This window comes from Mustelus asterias, chromosome 17 (assembly GCF_964213995.1).
Source record: "Mustelus asterias chromosome 17, sMusAst1.hap1.1, whole genome shotgun sequence".
NCBI classification, from domain to species: Eukaryota; Metazoa; Chordata; class Chondrichthyes; order Carcharhiniformes; family Triakidae; genus Mustelus; species Mustelus asterias.
In genome coordinates this window covers 54,103,190-54,121,581 of record NC_135817.1, presented here as the reverse complement: position 1 = coordinate 54,121,581, position 18,392 = coordinate 54,103,190, and the positions used below count along the sequence as shown (strand labels likewise).

General features: G+C 41.8%; 1 protein-coding gene across 5 annotated transcripts in view; it reads left to right on the top strand.

Moving 5' to 3' along the window:
• The window catches only part of gdap2 (ganglioside induced differentiation associated protein 2), a 60,023-nt gene that overhangs the window by 19,755 nt on the left and 21,876 nt on the right, over positions 1–18,392 (top strand). For 4 of the 5 annotated variants that reach the window (XR_013499912.1, XM_078232686.1, XM_078232684.1 and 1 more), the window contains 6 exons: positions 1,512–1,671; positions 4,150–4,300; positions 5,702–5,799; positions 10,822–10,898; positions 12,161–12,300; positions 14,982–15,036. Coding sequence is in view for 4 of the 5 variants with exons in the window: in XM_078232686.1 (XP_078088812.1) it covers positions 1,512–1,671; positions 4,150–4,300; positions 5,702–5,799; positions 10,822–10,898; positions 12,161–12,300; positions 14,982–15,036 (681 nt within the window). In the remaining variant the exon portion in view is untranslated. The remainder of the gene's footprint in view (positions 1–1,511; positions 1,672–4,149; positions 4,301–5,701; positions 5,800–10,821; positions 10,899–12,160; positions 12,301–14,981; positions 15,037–18,392) is intronic. The other variant, XM_078232685.1, reaches the window with a different exon arrangement.

The window sequence follows — 18,392 nt, the reverse complement described above, 5'->3', positions numbered from 1 at the left end:
TGAAGCTAAAATAACCAGAATAGCCTTAGTCAACTCTTCTGGCTGGGTTTTTCAGTGTTTATTTCAAGAGACAGTTGTCATTTACTCATGTTGATCTGCACAGAAACATTCTCAATGAACATCTGCCATTGCTGTTAAAAACAAAGTAAAGAAGCAGATATTGGTGTTGGCAGAGACAGGGTTAGCTTACAACCCTGAAGTATTTCTTCCTGTAATCATTTGCAGTCATATGATGGGTATTTTTAGCTATGGCTTCTCCTAGTTTTGTCAGCAGTGAAATAGTCATTTCAGCTGACCTTTAATAAATATCCTTGTCATTAGGTGACAGGTAATGGTCGCTACCAAAATGTCAAGAGTCTTTGAAGGTTTACAATTTTTAAACAAGCTTCAAACATGCACAATTTCTACAGCATGGACGCTGTGGCCATATTGGAGGGTCACACCCTCGAGGCATTTTGCAACATAAATTTCTACGTTTTGTAATCTAGTCGTTGTGCATTCTGTCACTGTCTTGTTTGTACAACAAAAATGGCTTTAAATCCTTAACTAGCATTACTCTCACCTATTTTCAATCAGCGGAAATGTAAAAGTGCACATCACTTAAGCAGGAGGCAACTTATTGTGGCTGGAGTTAAAACAATTCTCTAACAAAACAGCAATTTTAAAAAGTAGCTCAACACTAAGTCATTAAAGTTTCCAAACTTTTGTTTAAAAGAAAACCCACTATATGGTAGCTGCCAATCAATTGAGACGGTTAAAATTCATCATTTCCAAACTGAGCCATGGCTGTTCACACTGAAGTGAAGAAACTGCATTTTAGCACCCCTTGGAAGAGCAAGAATTGGGTGATCCTAATCATTAGGGCAGATTTGTTTTCTTTCTCATCTAGATATTGGCATGTGTTCTCCTGGAGTATTTATTCAAGGCAGATTTATTAATGGTGCAGATTAAACTAAGATTTCTTCATAATGGACCCATACTGTACTGTACTTTGTGCAGACAGCACACATCCTTTCCTCAGTGCTGACAAACCTTGCTGTCAAGCATAGATGTTCACAAGCTAAAGGGGGATCGTTACCTCTGGACTTAGATAGTGGCTACAAAATGTACTTCTGTAATTAGCCTCTATCAACTTTGCAATTCAGCACATTCCTTCTTCACTTGTGGTATTGTGGTAATGATCAAGCAAGTTTGTAAAATGTTAGTTGTGATCAGCAATGTACATCTTGACATGTGATGCAATCAGAGTGGTGGAAGACTTGTAAAACTAAGGTTGGTAGAACCATGGGTTTAAAGAATTTGAATTTGTGAAATGTCAACTTTAAAAATTATTAATCATTTAAATGTGAGGCTGTGGGATTTGGTGCTCATGACCACTTTGGTATGGTCTTTACTAAACCATTCTTGGGTATCTTTTTCCATGGTATTTCAAAAACAGAAACTGTTACAGCTTTAACTTTTGCTTTGGGAGTAGAATCTACAGCTTTGATGATTGATATCCTTCCCATCAGGCTACCTACATGAAGCTGATGCCTCTTTATTTTCCACGATCTTTGGAGGAAGAGAGGAGGTGTCTGCCAATACTCCCTGCTGATGTAGGGAATGCTGAAGGAGAGCCAGTCATTGCAGAACGTCAGATCCGTATATTGGATAAACCAGGCATTCCTCATTGTGAGTGTTATCATATAAATATTTTTTAAAGACTTCTTTTGAAGAAACATTTTTGAGACAATGATATCCTTGTTAATAGTTGGATGCTTAGGTTATGTGCTTTATCTAACTGAATGCTCGGAAGGTAATTGGGCTGGTTCAAAATATATTTTATTAACCCTTAATTTCTTTTTTTTTTCTCCCCTAGGTTATCTATACTGTATTGTGCTCTGCCTGGTGACATAGTCTTGCATCCTTCATTACATTGTGGTTATTAATTAGAAATGTGAATTTAAGCAAATTATAAAGCAATTCATTAGTCTCCTTTACCCTGTCAAGGAACATGATATTTGAATCTAAGCTTCAAATGTATTATCATTACATCAGTTGTAGAACCCTGATTTATTCATGTCCTTTTTGTCTGCTTTGATTTGGTCAAAATTCAAGTGAAGTTTAATCAGCTAGCACTCATGAATTATTAGCACCCAAGCAAGATTGGCACTGTATAGACCTTACAATATAATACATGTTGTTTGGAACCCTGTTCCTAAGTCGGGCAAGTAAGTGTCAAAGCCATCGCATCTGATTTGATTGACCTCTCCTTTGGGAAATAAGATTGCTTCCAAGCCATCTGCACTGCCATTCCTGTCAACAGCTTTCATTTATACAGTGCTATTTATGCAGTAAAACATTCCAAAACGCTTCATTAGAAGTGTTATCAAACAAAAATGAGGGCTGATAATCCCCTTCCCCTGTTCCCTCTGCTCATCCCCTCCGGCTGGCCACTCATCTCCCTGATACTACCTGCCTGCCACTTCCCCATTCCTTTAGAGAGACAATTCCAGATCTTGGGGCTTGGCCAGCTGAAGACACAGCCACCAATGGTAAAGCAATGAAAATCAGGGATAGACAAAAGGAAAATCCTGTCTTCCAGGAGGTTCTCTGCACTGAAATCCGTGATGCAAGCTGCTCTTATACAAGTGAAGTTTCAGAGCCTATTTGGACAGTGTTCTTTTCCACTGCAAAATGATTTGAAAAATTTCAGTCTCAATTCGAATAAGTATCTGTCTTCAGTACACTTTAACTGGAAGGAATGGGGAGTTTCTCTGCTAGGTGACATGATTTTTATTCTTCAGCTTTTCTTCATCCTAAATTTCCACATTTCATAATCCTGACAATCAGTAAATCTTTCAAAAAGAGATGGCGTTGAAATTACTTGTTCACTGTTCCAGGCCTTCAATGGTGTGTCCAGGTTATTTGAGGTTCAGGTTGGGTCAAAATGATAAATTCAGTTTTTTAACTTCTCATACTGTGCACGGGCAGCCTGGTGGCACAGTGGTTAGCACTGCTACCTCACAGCACCAGGGACCCAGGTTTAATTCCTGGCTTGGGTCACTGTCTGTGCGGAGTTTGCACATTCTCCCTGTGTCTGTGTGGGTTTCCTCCCACCGTCCGAAGGACGTGCTGGTTGGGTGCATTGGCCATGGTAAATTCTCCCTCAGTGTATGAATGTGGTGACATCTGTAGGGACATCTGTTGAAGGTCTTTGTCTTTCTTTTCTGAAACAATTTATAGCTCTGCATTGATAGTGTTGGCCTAAACTTGGGTGAATCAGTTACAAATTTTGGGGTGGCACGGTAGCACAGTGGTTAGCACTGCTGCTTCACAGCTCCAGGGACCTGGGTTCGATTCCCGGCTTGGGTCACTGTCTGTGTGGAGTTTGCACATTCTCCTCGTGTCTGCATGGGTTTCCTCCGGGTGTTCCGGTTTCCTCCCACAGTCCAAAGATGTGCGGGTTAGGTTGATTGGCCATGCTAAAATTGCCCCTTAGTGTCCTGGGATGTGTAGATTAGAGGGATTAGCGGGTAAAATATGTAGGGATGTGGGGGTAGGGCCTGGGTGGGATTGTGGTCGGTGCAGACTCGATGGGCCGAATGGCCTCTTTCTGTACTGTAGGGTTTCTATGATTTCTATGAAAAGCTAGAGCTTTTGGCATTCATTCCCTTGGTTCTTGAAAAAAAAACTTCATTGTTTAATTCATTGACTTGCTATGCTCAAAACATTTGAAGACTTTTTTTTTAGGATTTTAGGCTGCCTTGTAGAATATATTGATTTGGCTGCACAAAGGTGCTCTTTCTGATCAGGGAGAGTTGCTTGTTTTAATTTCATCTTCTGCTTTGCCCCCCTCATTCCCTCCCCTCTTCATATAGCAGTACAGCTTCAATTTTGAAAATAGCATCATTGTGCTATTAAATCAGTGACCCACCACTCTGCTGTACTGATTATTGCTCTTCAAACATCCTGCATTGGTGTTTTGATTTGTGAGCAAATGCTGGAGTTCATCACTTGATCTGTTAAATCTTGATGCTGCTGGTGTGACTCATAGGATTTTGTGAAGCAGAGCCAGAAATGTAAACCTCTATCTGTATCAGTGAAGTGTTTTAGCTTTAAGGGCTGCTGTTGAATTATGGAATGCTGCTTCATTTATTTTTATTGTAGATGACGATGATTCTGATGACGAACATCTTGAACTAGAGTACATTGGAACACATGCATTTGCTAAGATGGAAGGAGATATCGATAAACAGAGACGACTGATTCTTCAAGGGCAAATGTCTGAAGCAGCAGTTCAAAAAGCACATCAGAGAAAGTGAGTAAGGATTGTGTATAATATGTGAAACTACAATATTTTTTCTGTTTACTGCCTATTAAACACAATAAATATTCCATATCCTTGTTTCTTGGTTTTGGTTGACAATACACCTAGAGTAGAATTTTCAGGATGGAGAGTGATTGGCACTTGCCATCTCAAGAGTCAGCGCATAACACGCTCCTGCCAACTCAGAAGCTCATTGCCACATCACGCTCAATTGAGCTCTGATTGGTAGATGGGAGGACTTCTGCCTGTCCCTTGGAAGAAATCTTGCCAATCAGATTGGATGACAACTCTCCAACCATCCAGGCACAGCACTGCTGTGGCCAGAAGAGGCACTGCAGTGCTCTGCCTTGGAACCAAATCCTAGTTAACTCCCATGGGATGGGGGGGTAGCGGTTGGGTGGTGTGCAACCGCTACCCCCCCCGTCCCCCCCCGTCCCCGTCCCATGGGAGTTAACCAGGATTTGGTTCCAGGCAGAGCACTGCAGAAGAAGGATTCAAGCTTGGGGATGGCGGGGAGAGTTCCCAGGTCCCAGAGGGGAGGACACTCCAAATCTGAAGCTACGTTTCCCACCTTGCTCTGACCCATGCTTGTCAGTCTAAAAATTAAGGCTGGGTGGGCAGGAAAATGCCCTTAATTGGTCATGAAGTGGCCAGTTAAGAGCCTTAATAGGAGAAAGGGCAGATTTCCTACCCGAAACCCTGCCTGCCCAACTGTGAAATTGCATCTGAGTCGGGGTGAGATCCTGAGGGGAGTCCCATCCATGCAATTTTACGCTCTTCCCCTGCCTGGGGGAGCATAAAATTCTGCAGCTCCAATAGATACAACATAGTAGTACTGCAAAAGATTACCAAAACAAACTCTACCACACTCACTCAACAGTCTCACCACCTTGAAAGTCATTGCCAAACTGTTCTGTGCTGTTTTCAGATTTTCATGTCAGATAATGTGACATAAATGATACACATGTATGCAGAATTCATTCTTTTAGCATCAACTTTAACTAACAAAATGTTCCCTTTTGGCTTTTCTTGTGCTGCATTTTCTTTTTTTTTGTCTGCTTGAATTCTGCAGAGGGAAAGCAAGCTTGTACACAGCATTTCTGCTTGAATCGCATGCCTGAGATTCAGAGCTTCACACGGGGAATTGAGAGCATGAATCAGCACCTGTTAGAGTCACCTCACTGAATTTATTTTCATAGGCTTTTCCATGGTACATTTGTCTTAGCATTGCTAGTTTTTTTTTATTACTGGCTTGTAGCATTATTAGCCCCTACGATATACTTATTTGCAATTGCACAGCACCTCTTGGAGGTTCCAAGGAACCATGTTACGAAACTGTTTAGTAACCATGTCTTCTATTTATTCCTGTTGTTTGCTATATGTTATTCACAGGATTATACTACTTCCTTTTAGCTATAACCGTTGGTTGTGCAGAGCTAGAGCAGATGACCTCTCAGGTGTTGCCTCATTAAAAGCATTATACCAGACTGGTAAGTGAGTGACTTAAGACTTTAAACAAGAAAAGGGCATGTCTTGGAGCCAACACTTGGAGTCTAGATGACCCTTCGTCAGAGCTCTGACGAAAGATCATCTGGACTCAACGTTGGCTCTATTCTCGTCCCTCAGATGCTGTCAGACCTGCTGAGATTTTCCAGCATTTTCTGTTTTTGTTTCAGATTCCAACATCCGCAGTATTTTGCTTTCATTATAAAGGCCATGTCATGTCTCAAGCTGGTTATTCCTCAAAATAATGTTTTAGTCTCAATTTATTTGTCCAGTTATGCTACAAAAAAGGTACAGAACAGAATGAGTCATAAACCCAGAGGCTGAATTTGCTCCTGCTCACACACACCCTTCTTTAGTTCCCAGATTTTGCCCCACCGCCACCGCCAATGCGTTCAGTTCTTTTTTTCCCTTTGGCCCTTTTTTCCCAGAATGGTGGTTTGGTAATTAGCTTTTGATGTAAACAAAAATGTGATCTTTGTTTGCTACTTCCTGCAGTGGCATGATTGAGGTCAGAAACTTAGCTGATCCCAGTACTCTGATGCAATCAGAGTTTGAAGAAGGACGAAGAAAGAATTTAGTCCTTGCAGAGAGCATTCAGGGTACCACTGAATTCTGAGACGGACGGATGAACTAATCCTGGAATTCAGTATCTTGCAGATCTTATTTGCTTGCTACTTTGTAGTGTGGGTAGCTCTTTATAGTCACGATTACAGTTTTTTCCTTCAAAGTGAATATATTGATTTCACACTTTCAACAGTCCTTAATTGTGATAATCCAATTAGAGGTAAAACATGTTTTGTGTTGAAACTGTCAGTTCCCAGAAACCAGATTTTTGTGTTTAGTTTTTTCTCCAGCTTTTTCTCTCTCCCTATCTGAGGTTAGTGATCCAAGCTGCATGTTTTTTCCAGCTGGGTAATTATAGGCCAGTGAGCTTGACGTCAGTGATCGTGAAATTGTTGGAAAAAATTCTCAGGGATAGGATCTATATGCATTTGGAACTGAATGGTCTTATTAGCGACAAACAGCATGGTTTTGTACGAGAGAGCTCATGCCTCACTAATTTGAGATTTTTCAGGAGGTGACAAAAATGATTGACGAGGGAAGGGCTGTGGATGTTGTCTACATGGACTTTAGTAAAGCATTTGAAAAGGTCTCTTATGGTAGGTTGGTACAAAAGGTTAAATCACACAGGATCGGGGTGAACTAGCTAGATGGATTCAGAACTGACTTGGCCATAGAAGACAGGGTAGCGGTGGAAGGTTGTTTTTCTGAATGGATGTCTGTAACTAGTGGTGTTCCTCAGGGATCAGTACTAGGACCTCTGTTGTTTGTAATATATATCAATGACTTGGAAGAAAATGTAACTGGTCTGATTAGCAAGTTTACGGATGATACTAAGATTGCTGGAGTTGCCGATAATGATGAAGATTGTCAGAGAGTACAGCAGGATATTGGGTGGAGAAATGGCAGGTGGAATTTAATCTGGACAAATGTGAGGTGATGCATTTTGGTAGATCCAATTCAGGTGGGAGCTATAAAATAATTGGCAGAACCATCAGGTGCATAGAATGATTTGATTTGATTTGGAATGATTTAATTTGAATGATTTGATTTATTATTGTCACATGTCACATTGTCTACATAGTGAAAAATATTGTTTCTTGCGCGCTATACAGGCAAAACATTTGGTTAATAGAGAAGGAAACGAGAGAGTGCAGAATGTAGTGTTACAGTCATAGCTAGGGTGTAGAGAAAGATCAACTTAATGCAAGGTAAGTCCATTCAAAAGTCTGACAGCAGCAGGGAAGAAGCTGTTCTTGAGCCGTTTGGTACGTGACCTCAGACTTTTGTATCTTTTTCCCGAAGGAAGAAGGTGGAAGAGAGAATGTCCCGGGTCCTTAATTATGCTAGCTGTTTTGCCAAGGCAACGGGAAGTGTAGACAGAGTCAATGGATGGGAGGCTGGATTGGGCTACATTCACGACCTTTTGTACTTCCTTGTGGTCTTGGGCAGAGCAGGAGCCAAACCAAGCTGTGATACAACCAGAAAGAATGCTTTCTATGGTGCGTCTGTAAAAGTTGGTGAGAGTTGTAGCTGACATGCCAAATTTCCTTAATCTTCTGAGAAAGTAAAGGCGTTAGTGGGCTTTCTTAACTATAGTGTCGGCATGGAGGGACCAGGACAGGTTGTTGGTGATCTGAACAGCTAAAAACCTGAAGCTCTCAACCTTTTCTACTTCATCCCCATTGATGTAGACAGGAGCATGTTCTCCTTTACGCTTCCAGAAGTCAATGACCATCTCCTTCGTTTTGTTGACATTGAGGGAGGGATTATTGTTGCCGCACCAGTTCATCAGATTCTCTATCTCATTCCTGTACTCTGCCTCGTCATTGTTTGAGATCCGACCCACTACGGTAGTGTCAACAGCAAACTTGAAAATCGAATTGGAGGGGAATTTGGCCGCACAGTAATAGGTGTATAAGGAGTATAGTAGGGGGCTGAGAACACAGCTTTGTGGGGCACCGGTGTTGAGGATGATCGTGGAGGTGTTGTTGCCTATCCTTACTGATTGTGGTCTGTGAGTTAGGAAGCTCAGGATCCAGTCGCAGAGGGAGGTGCCGAGGCCCAGGCCACGGAGTTTGGAGATGAGTTTCGTGGGAATAATAGTGTTGAAGGCTGAGCTGTAGTCAATAAATAGGAGTCTGACATAGGTGTCCTTGTTACTTAGGTGTTCCAGGGTTGAGTGCAGGGCCAGGGAAATGGTGTCTGCTGTGGACCTGTTGTGGCGGTAGGCAAACTGTAGTGGATCCAGGTAGTCCGGGAGGCTGGAATTGATTTGTGCCACAACTAACTTTTCGAAGCACTTCATAATGATGGATGTCAGAGTCACCGGCCGATAGTCATTAAGGCATGCTTCTTTGTTTTTTTAGCTACCGGGGTGATGGTTGTCTTCTTGAAGCAGATAGGGACTTCAGATTGTTGTAAAGAGAGGTTGAAGATGTCTGTGAATACCCCCGCCAGCTGATCCGCACAGGATCTGAGTGCACATCCGGGTACCCCATCCGGGCCAGTTGCTTTCTGTGGATTGACCTTCAAGAAAGCTGCTCTGACATCTGCAATGGTGACCCCAGATACAGGTTCTTCCAGGGTGGAGGGCATGCTCTCGCTGACCTCTTGCTCAAAACGGGCGTAGAATGCATTGAGCTCATCAGGGAGGGGTGCGTTGAAGCTGGCGATTATACATGCCTTCATCTTGTAGCCTGTTGTGTCTTGCAGACCTTGCTATAGTCGGCGCGGGTCAGTGTGGCTGGGACTCTAGCTTGGGTCCGGTATTGTCTTTTGGCATCTTTGATGGATCTCCTTAGATCGTATCTGGCTTTCTTGTATAGGTCAGTGTCACCTGACTTGAATGCCTCAGACCTGGACTTCAGCAAGCAGTGGATATCCCTGTTCATCCATGGTTTCCGTTTGGGGAACACACGGATTTGCTTCTTTGGCACACAGTCTTCTACACACTTACTAATGAAGTCGGTTACTGTAGTGGCGTATTCATTCAGGCTGGTCGCAGAGTTTTTAAATACGCTCCATAGGAGATCATCCGATTCCTCAGACCAACATTGCATGACTCTCTTTGATGGATTCTCCTGCTTCAGTTTTTGCTTGTGAGCTGGAGCACAGCCTTGTGGTCTGATTAGACACACAGATCTGGGAGTACAGGTCCACAGATCCTTAAAAGTGGCAGCACAGATGGAAAAGGTGATGAAGAAAGCATATGGCATGCTTGCCTTCATCGGCCGGGGCATCGAGTATAAAAGTTGGCAAATTATGTTCCAGTTATAGAAAACAATGGTTAGGCTACATTTGGAATACTGTGTCCAATTCTGGTCGCCACGCTACCAGAAGGACGTGGTGGCTTTGGAAGGAAAGGTTTACCAGGATGTTGCCTGGTATGGAGGGTATTAGCTATGAGGAGAAATTGAATAAACTGGGATTGTTCTCCCTGGAAAGATGGATGCTAAGAGGCGACCTGATTTAAGTTTACAAAATTATGAGGGGCATAGATAAGGTGGACAGTTGGAAGCTTTTTCCCAGGGAAGAAATGACAATCACAAGGGGGCACAAGTTCAAAGTAAGGTGGGAAAGGTTCAGTAAAGATGTGCGGGGAAGTTTTTTTTACACAGGGTGGTGGGGGCCTGGAATGCACTGCCAAGTGAGGTGGGTAAGGCAGATACATTAATGACATTTAAGACTTATCTGGATAGGCACATGAACAGGCAGGGTATAGAGGGATACAAGCGATTGGTCTAGGTAGGACAACACGATCGGCACAGGCTTGATGGATCGAAGGACCTGTCCTGTGCTGTACTGTTCTTTGTTGTTCTCTTCTCAGTCTCCTTCCTGCAGCTCCCCTGTTCCCATACAGCAAGGCCACCTTTGGTGCAATGGACTTGGTTCGGGCTACACTTCCCAGCAGAACCATCATTCTCACCTGTATTCAGAACTGAATGGAGAGCACATTCAGGGGACTGCACAGCTTGTGTGATCTTCCCTGACTGCTTGGTCTACCCATTCTCTCTTTGCCTCTACCCACTTAAGCTGAGAGGTAATCACATCCAGAAATGTGCTATTTGCAAAGCACCCAACCTCACGGATGCACCAGTGTCACCAGCTGTTGTTCAAACTCCAAACTCCACATCTGGAGCTTGAGCTCCTCCAGCTAACAATACTTCCTAAGCATGTTGTTATCCGGTACACAGTGAGTTTAAAATCCTTTGAAGAAGAATTTTGCATCTAAAATGTAACCTGTCTTTTCCTTTGTCTATAAGCTGTTGACGAACCTGCTGCGTCTCAACAGCATTTTCTGTTTTTCATGTTTTCAGCATTTGCAATTTTATTTCCATTTTATGTATAGTTCCGTTACTGGGTTTCAAAGCAGAAACCCTTCTCCGTAAGAAGCTTGAAGTGTGCAATCCAAGTAGCTTAACAGTGATTTGTATTTGTTGCAGGATATGACAAATTTGGTCGGACAGTGGTGGTGATAGTGGGAAGGAATATTCCTGTAACACTAATAGACCCAGATAAGGTAAAATTTGGAAAAAAAACAGCTGTATTAAAAATCCTTGTTTTGTTGCATTATCATCACAATATCAAGATTCTTAATAGTTGGAAACTGATCAACAGCATTTCTTTTCCTCTCTCCTGTTAAAGTATTTTTTTAGAAAAACTCTCCCACAGGAATGAGCTCCTTTGGCAAATGCTGAAAACCATAGTTCCATATCTATACAACAGCTTGATAACATGAAATTTTGAGAGCTTTATTTAAACTTCAGAATGATTCCTCAAATGTTGTAGCCTAAGTGGATATACTGGAAGATGCCTATGCATATCCATAACACAGACTTACCGCTGCATTAATTTTAACCTTTTTTGAGGTGGTTCGACTTAATTGTTCTACCTGAATAAGAACTGTTTCATCAGACAATCTCAAATTATTGACCTCTTTCTCTTCTCTATCGGTGACTACTTCACAATTCATCTCTCTTTGAGGGTGGCCAAACTACAGCTTATGCCATGGTTTTACTATGAGGCAAGATGAGGAGATACCTCAGCCGGAATGGAGATTGAATCCCGTGCTGTTGGCACCATTCTGAACCATGCACTTGCTGTCCATCCAACTGAACTAACCAGCCTCCCAACGTCGTGTCACTGAAGCAAAATCATCTCTTTCCTTGTGTAGTTAGTGTATTTGTACTTTATTCTCCTCTCCCATCCACAAAGGGAAAAAATGTCTTTGAAGATTATTCCCAAGCTTGGAGGAGTAAACCATTAGATGACCTTTCAGGCTTCTTGTTACTACAGTACTACATTTAGAAACATTTGTGCATAACCCGCTAAAAATATTGAGTTACTGTCCTCGTTCACAAAAGAAAGTGTCACTTCCAAAAACTCTATCATTAGAAGGTTTACTTTCTTGGTATCTTGCAACAGAACTAATCTATTGGTATTTAGAAAATTTGTGGGATATAAAATTTCAAGATCATTCTCATAGCACAGAAATAAACCTGATTTACTTATCCTCAGGAATCCCCTTTCTGAACTTGATTTGAAAATCTGTGTACTTGTATAAATTGTCTCATTCCTCGCTGCTTAGTAGCCTAAAAGACAGATCTTTGTCTCTTCTACATTTCCTTTCGCAAATCATCACTTAAACCTGTTTTCAAACTAGTTGCTTCAAAGAGAGACGAGCAAAATGCTGTGTATAGTTTTTGAAGAGCCAAAAGCAATGAAAATAAATGTGGTTGAATAATGAATTTTAAGTTGAAATAATTTTTAATGTTTTTTTAGGCTCTGTTGTATTTTATTCATATTATGGACCACATTGCTGCAAGAGAGTTTGTCATGGTGTATTTTCATACTCTGACCAGTGACCACAATCATCCTGACTCAGAATTCATCAAGAAATTGTATGACATAGTTGACGTAAAGTAAGTTTGTGCTCCCATTTTGCATGTCCATCTAATCTCGCACACGGTCAGAAGACATACATGCCACTGTACCTATTCTTGTCAATACTAACTCTTTGAATTGGAACTCTATCATTCAATTTCTCAGATTTCCCAGATTTCCTGATTTCTAATAACCTGTGAAATATAAAAATTTTGAACAGCTTTTATTTTTTGTTCAGTTAAAAGGAAGTGTCCTTTAACATGCAAAACACTTGTATTTTTATGGAAGGAAGTAAAAGCTGAGTTCTAAGAATGGTGTAAAAACAGAAGAAGAAAATCGAGTGGCAGGGGTTTGTGGATATTTAGAATGTAGAGAACCTGGACAGCTGAAAGCACGATCACTAATGTGGGCAGAAGAGTGAGATTTGAATAAGTGATGAGCGTACATAGTTTGTGCAGGTGTGCAGAGCATGGGTTTCCATCTTCCCAATGATTAGCACTTCCAAGACTGGATGTTGGACAAGCAATTTGACAATAGTGGGATAACAAGAGGCTTATTAGTTGTACTCCATGGCCAAGGATAATATCCTAATGGGAAGAAGAGTGACCTGGCATGGCTACTTGGGGTCACCAAAGGTAATGTGAGAGGTGGGGAAACCACTGTGGCGATGCACTGACTATGATTGGCTAGGTATGAGTGGAACCAGGCAAGAGCAAATCCATTGATTTGGGGAACAGAAAGATAATTGAGAATGGTGTGATCAACACTGTCAAAAGTAATCAAGAGACTAGAAAAGTGTAGTGCACCATGGCCAGTTGGATGAAGTGTTTTGACTTTCATTGGGTCTTTTTAAAGTGTGGCAAGGGTAAAAGCCTGAATCGAGAAATTGAAGGTGACAACATGTTCAAGGGCTTTAAAAGTAAAGCATTTGGAGGATAATAGAATAAAGATGTAGGATGAAGCATTGTCTAACATTAATTTAGATTTATAAGAATTTCAATGATGAGGGACTTCAGATATATAGATAAATTGGAAGCCAGAGCTGTTCTCAAGGGAAAAGAAGGTTAAGAAGATTTGATAGAGATGCTCAAAATTGAGTGGTCTGGAGAACATAAGATAGGGAAGAATTCTTTTCATTGACGGACAGGTTGGGAACCAGAGAACACCAATTTAAAATGAACCAAAAATAAAGTTAAAAAGAACCAATGGCAAGGTGAAACTTTTTTTACACAGCGAGTGATTAGGATTTTGAATGCACTGGCCAAGAGTGGGTGAAGGCAGATACAGTTGTGGCTTTCAAGTGAGAATTGGATAATTATCCAAAGTGAAATATTTGCAGGAGTTCAGGGAAAAGATGGGACATTGGGACTGATTGAGTTCCTGCAGAGAACTGACACATGCATGAGGGCCAAATGGTTTCCTATGCTGTAACCATTCTCTGACTCTATGAAATTAAATGTAAATAACTCATTGTAGATATGTTTTATTGATTGCAGGTTCAGAAATTCTAATACCTTTCATAAATAGTTGACTAATTTGCATAATCTTTGACTTTCAAGGTATGACTATTATGTATTTGTTTTACAGAATTATGCTCCTTGTCTTTTTTTGATTTTCTTTTTCCATGTAAAACTATTGTGAGCAAAATGAGGGAGCCTGTATGATACAGTTGCTAGCACTCTACCTCTGAACCAGAAGGCATTGGGTTCGAGCCCGATGCCTTCCCTAAAGGATATTAATGAACTAGATGGGTTTTTACGACGATCGATCATGGTTTCATGATCATCGTTAGACTTTTAATTCCAGATTTTTATTGAATTCACATTTTGCCATCTGTAGAGGTGCGATTTGAACCCTGGTCCCCAGAACATTACCCTGGGTATCTGGCTTACTACTCCAGTGACAAAACCACTATGCCACCACGTCCCCTATTTGAACACAATCCTGTTTCAGATGTGGAATAAATGTCTCTATTATAAGAACACCCAATAAAGTGGTTCGTACCACTCTTCAAATCCCTGTCTTTCTTTGTTTCTCACTAACTGTATTTTTTTATTTGGCTATTTGCAATCATTGTTCCACTTCACAGTAACACCAGACTTCTTGACTTGTTTTTTTTCATTTAGCCAACTGCACGGTGACAGACCACTGACAATTAACCTTCCTGTACAAACACACAACCTTGCAATTGTTTTGCAATGGAAAGTTAGTAAATAGATAGCTACATAAGTTAAATGATTAGATCTCATTTTTGCTTAATTCAATCCACTGATTGAGGAAATTGAAGTGATACCAAAGTCATTAGACCTGGGTGAGCTCCAGTGATTTGAACAATGTTTTCTTGGAAATTTATGTTTTTTAAAATGTAATCAATTTTTTGCAAGTGCATCATTAACTTTGGTTTGGAATGTATGTCATAGAGGCAAAGAGATGCACAGTAGAATGATGATTGACATGTCTAATGCCATGTTTGTGAAGTTATTGAGTTCTTGGCCAATGCATCGGATAACCTGTCTTGTAAAAGAAATGGATCATGTCGTCTTGTGTGCTAAAACCGTGACTACTGCTACAGAGAAATATTGATGATTTTTATGAAGACGTGCATGACAAAAATGCTTTCATGTGTTAAATAAGGCAGCCTTCAGAGGCAGCAATGATATAGAGACTGATGATAGTAGAAGCTTCTTGATGTATAATGTTTCCCTTTTGTTTTCTCCAGGTACAAGAAAAACATGAAGGCATTTTACTTTGTACATCCAACATTTAGATCTAAGGTATGGGCTTTGTGTAAAGACTGTATCCATGGTAATATACTTGTGGCAAATCGGAATATCTATGATAGAATCCAAAATTAGGAAAACTGAATTTACAAAATGAGCAATAGCACAATATTATTTACTGTTTCTTTTACAATACACTAATTATTTAATATGTTGCACTATGACAAAGTCTCAAGCAAATTCTTACTTAGACATTGATAGACAGCACAAACATCTGAACATATTTATATTTTTATTTGTTGCTGCGCACAGTCTGCTTTCAATCCTTATACAGTGGACAAAGAACTGCGAATAGACTTCTTGTTAGTGCAATAACATTTATTTACACACAATTATTAATCACCCACCTAATTAACAATAAGTTATCTTACAGAATACTAAAGTTCAAGTCCAATACTAGACCTTGACTTAACTTTTGCATGACTGGCAAGTACCCAGATATTGGCCTTTATCTACGTGTTGGTCTCCGTAGTCCTCTGCATAGTCTGATCCTTCGGTCTGGTCTGATACTCTGGTCCTGGTTTTCCTTCCTTCTTGGGTGTGGTGGCTCTCTTCGTGCTGGTTGTTGCTGGTGATGGTCACCGTTGTTGTCGTTCGCTCATTGGGAGAAAGAGAGATTCTTCAATTGCGTTGGTTTTTGTGCCCTTTTTGGCCATTGCCAATCAATCGATCAGAACTTAATCATCCTGATTGATAAGGTCCAATCAGGTGCTTCCACACCGATCTCTGGGTGTGTACTCAACGCCATGCCTGTAGATGCTGTAGGCATGGAGGTCACATACCTCCCTCCCAAATAGGGTTAGGGAACCCTATGTCTGGTAAACAACCCAGTTTGACCAGAAAGTGTCCTTTGTCTTGGAGATGGCCCATTTCTCGTGTATTCCAGCTCTTGCAGCTGCAGCCTGTTAATCTCTCTGTGCAATTTCTTTTTGAGGCTGCAGCCTGTCTGTTTCAGCGCTTGTCCAATTATCCCAGCGTGCTCTTACAAACCACCATCTTAGGTGGCCCGTTTGGCCACAGTCCCTCCTGTTGATCCTGAATGTGAAGTGTAATAGATCACAGACTCTGGATCAATATCTGTCAGGAATTCCCCAGTCACTCAACTGTCAAGCAAAGCCCAGGCATTGGCATGCAAAGTAATAACACATTCCTACAACATATTTACATTCCAGAAGCTACAGACAGTAAACATTCTACTGTTACAAATAACAACATAACCATCATTACCATAAGTCAATTACAAACCAAAACATTCAAACAAACATTATAATAAAGTATTCACGAATCCGGGGTATATTTCGACATTAAGATTTTCAACTGTCCGTTAGTGCAAATAGCAATTCGGCAGGTTTCCTATAAACATTGCTCTACTGAATTAGAGGGGACCGTTATTCAAAGGCGAACCCTACGTCCTGTCTCCGGGTGATCCCCTTTTCCCATCGGCTGAATTGGACTGTGAGGATGGCGAGATATACCAGGGTGAACAAAGTCAGTAATACCGCCAGGTGTTACATTATGCGAACAAATGGGTGGATTTGGATGTTTGAGCCTCAGTTCCAAAGATCATTCCACCATGTGGTGACCTTAATTTCTTTAATTTTCCTTTTCGCCTCTTGGGTCTGCTATATTACTTTGGCGAAGGTTCTGTGGGCTGTAGCCAATTTTATCAGAGTCTGTCGGAGCTCATCAGTGGCGTTTAAATCTAGCCCCTCCCTCTTGTGAATATCTATCAGTTGAATGAGGCCCACCGTGGCTGATGTGTCTGGTTTGATGCAGAATGTAATGTTAGTAATGTTGCAATGTACAGCACAACATTGTTTCAGGGAGGTGGTGAGACAGTATTTCCCTGCTCCTTTGTAAGCCCAGTAAGAAGTCTCACAACACCAGGTTAAAGTCCAACAGGTTTATTTGGTAGCAAATACCATAAGCTTTCGGAGCGATGCCCCTTCGTTAGATGGAGTAGTTATCTGTTCTCCAACAGTACACAGACACAGAAATCAAGTTACAGAATACTAATTAGAATGCAAATCTCTACAGCCAGCCAGGTCTTAAAAGGTACAAATAATATGGGTGGAGGGAACATTAAACACAGGTTAAAGAGATGTGTATTGTCTCCAGACAGAACAGCTAGTGATATTATGCAAGATCAGGGGGAAAGCTGTGGCGAGCTGTGGGGGTTACTGATAATGTGACATAAATCCAACATCCCGGTTTAGGCCATCCTCGTGTGCGGAACTTGGCTATCGGTTTCTGCTCAGCGACTCTGTGCTGTCGTGTGTTGTGAAGGCCGCCTTGGAGAACGCTTACCTGAAGATCCAAGGCTGAATGCCCGTGACTGCTGAAGTGCTCCCCCACAGGAAGAGAACAGTCTTGCCTGGTGATTGTCGAGCAGTGTTCATTCATCCGTTGTCATAGCGTCTGCATGGTTTCCCCAATGTACCATGCCTCGGGACATCCTTTCCTGCAGCGTATCAGGTAGACAACGTTGGCCGAGTTGCAAGAGTATGTACCGTGTACCTGGTAGATGGTGTTCTCACGTGAGATGATGGCATCTGTGTTGATGATCCGGCACGTCTTGCAGAGGTTGCTGTGGCAGGGTTGTGTGGTGTCATGGTCACTGTTCTCCTGAAGGCTGGGTAGTTTGCTGCGGACAATGGTCTGTTTGAGGTTGTGTGGTTGTTTGAAGGCAAGAAGTGGGGGTGTGGGGATGGCCTTGGCGAGATGTTCGTCTTCATCAATGACATGTTGAAGGCTCCGGAGGAGATGCCGTAGCTTCTCCGCTCCGGGGAAGTACTGGACGACGAAGGGTACTCTGTCCACCGTGTCCCGTGTTTGTCTTCTGAGGAGGTCGGTGCGGTTTTTCGCTGTGGCGCGTCGGAACTGTTGATCGATGAGTCGAGCACCATGTCCTGTTCTTATGAGGGCATCTTTCAGCGTCTGGAGGTGTCTGTTGCGATCCTCCTCATCCGAGCAGATCCTGTGTATTCGGAGGGCTTGTCCGTAGGGGATGGCTTCTTTTACGTGTTTAGGGTGGAAGCTGGAGAAGTGGAGCATCATGAGGTTATCCGTGGGCTTGCGGTACAGTGAGGTGCTGAGGCGACCGTCCTTAATGGAGATGCGTGTGTCCAAGAATGCAACCGATTCCGGAGAGTAGTCCATGGTGAGTCTGATGGTGGGATGGAACTTATTGATGTCATCATATAGTTGTTTCAGTGATTGCTCACCATGACTCCAAAGGAAGAAAATGTCATCGATGTATCTAGTGTATAGCATCGGTTGAAGGTCCTGTGCGGTGAAGAAGTCTTGTTCGAACCTGTGCATGAAGATGTTGGCATATTGAGGTGCGAATT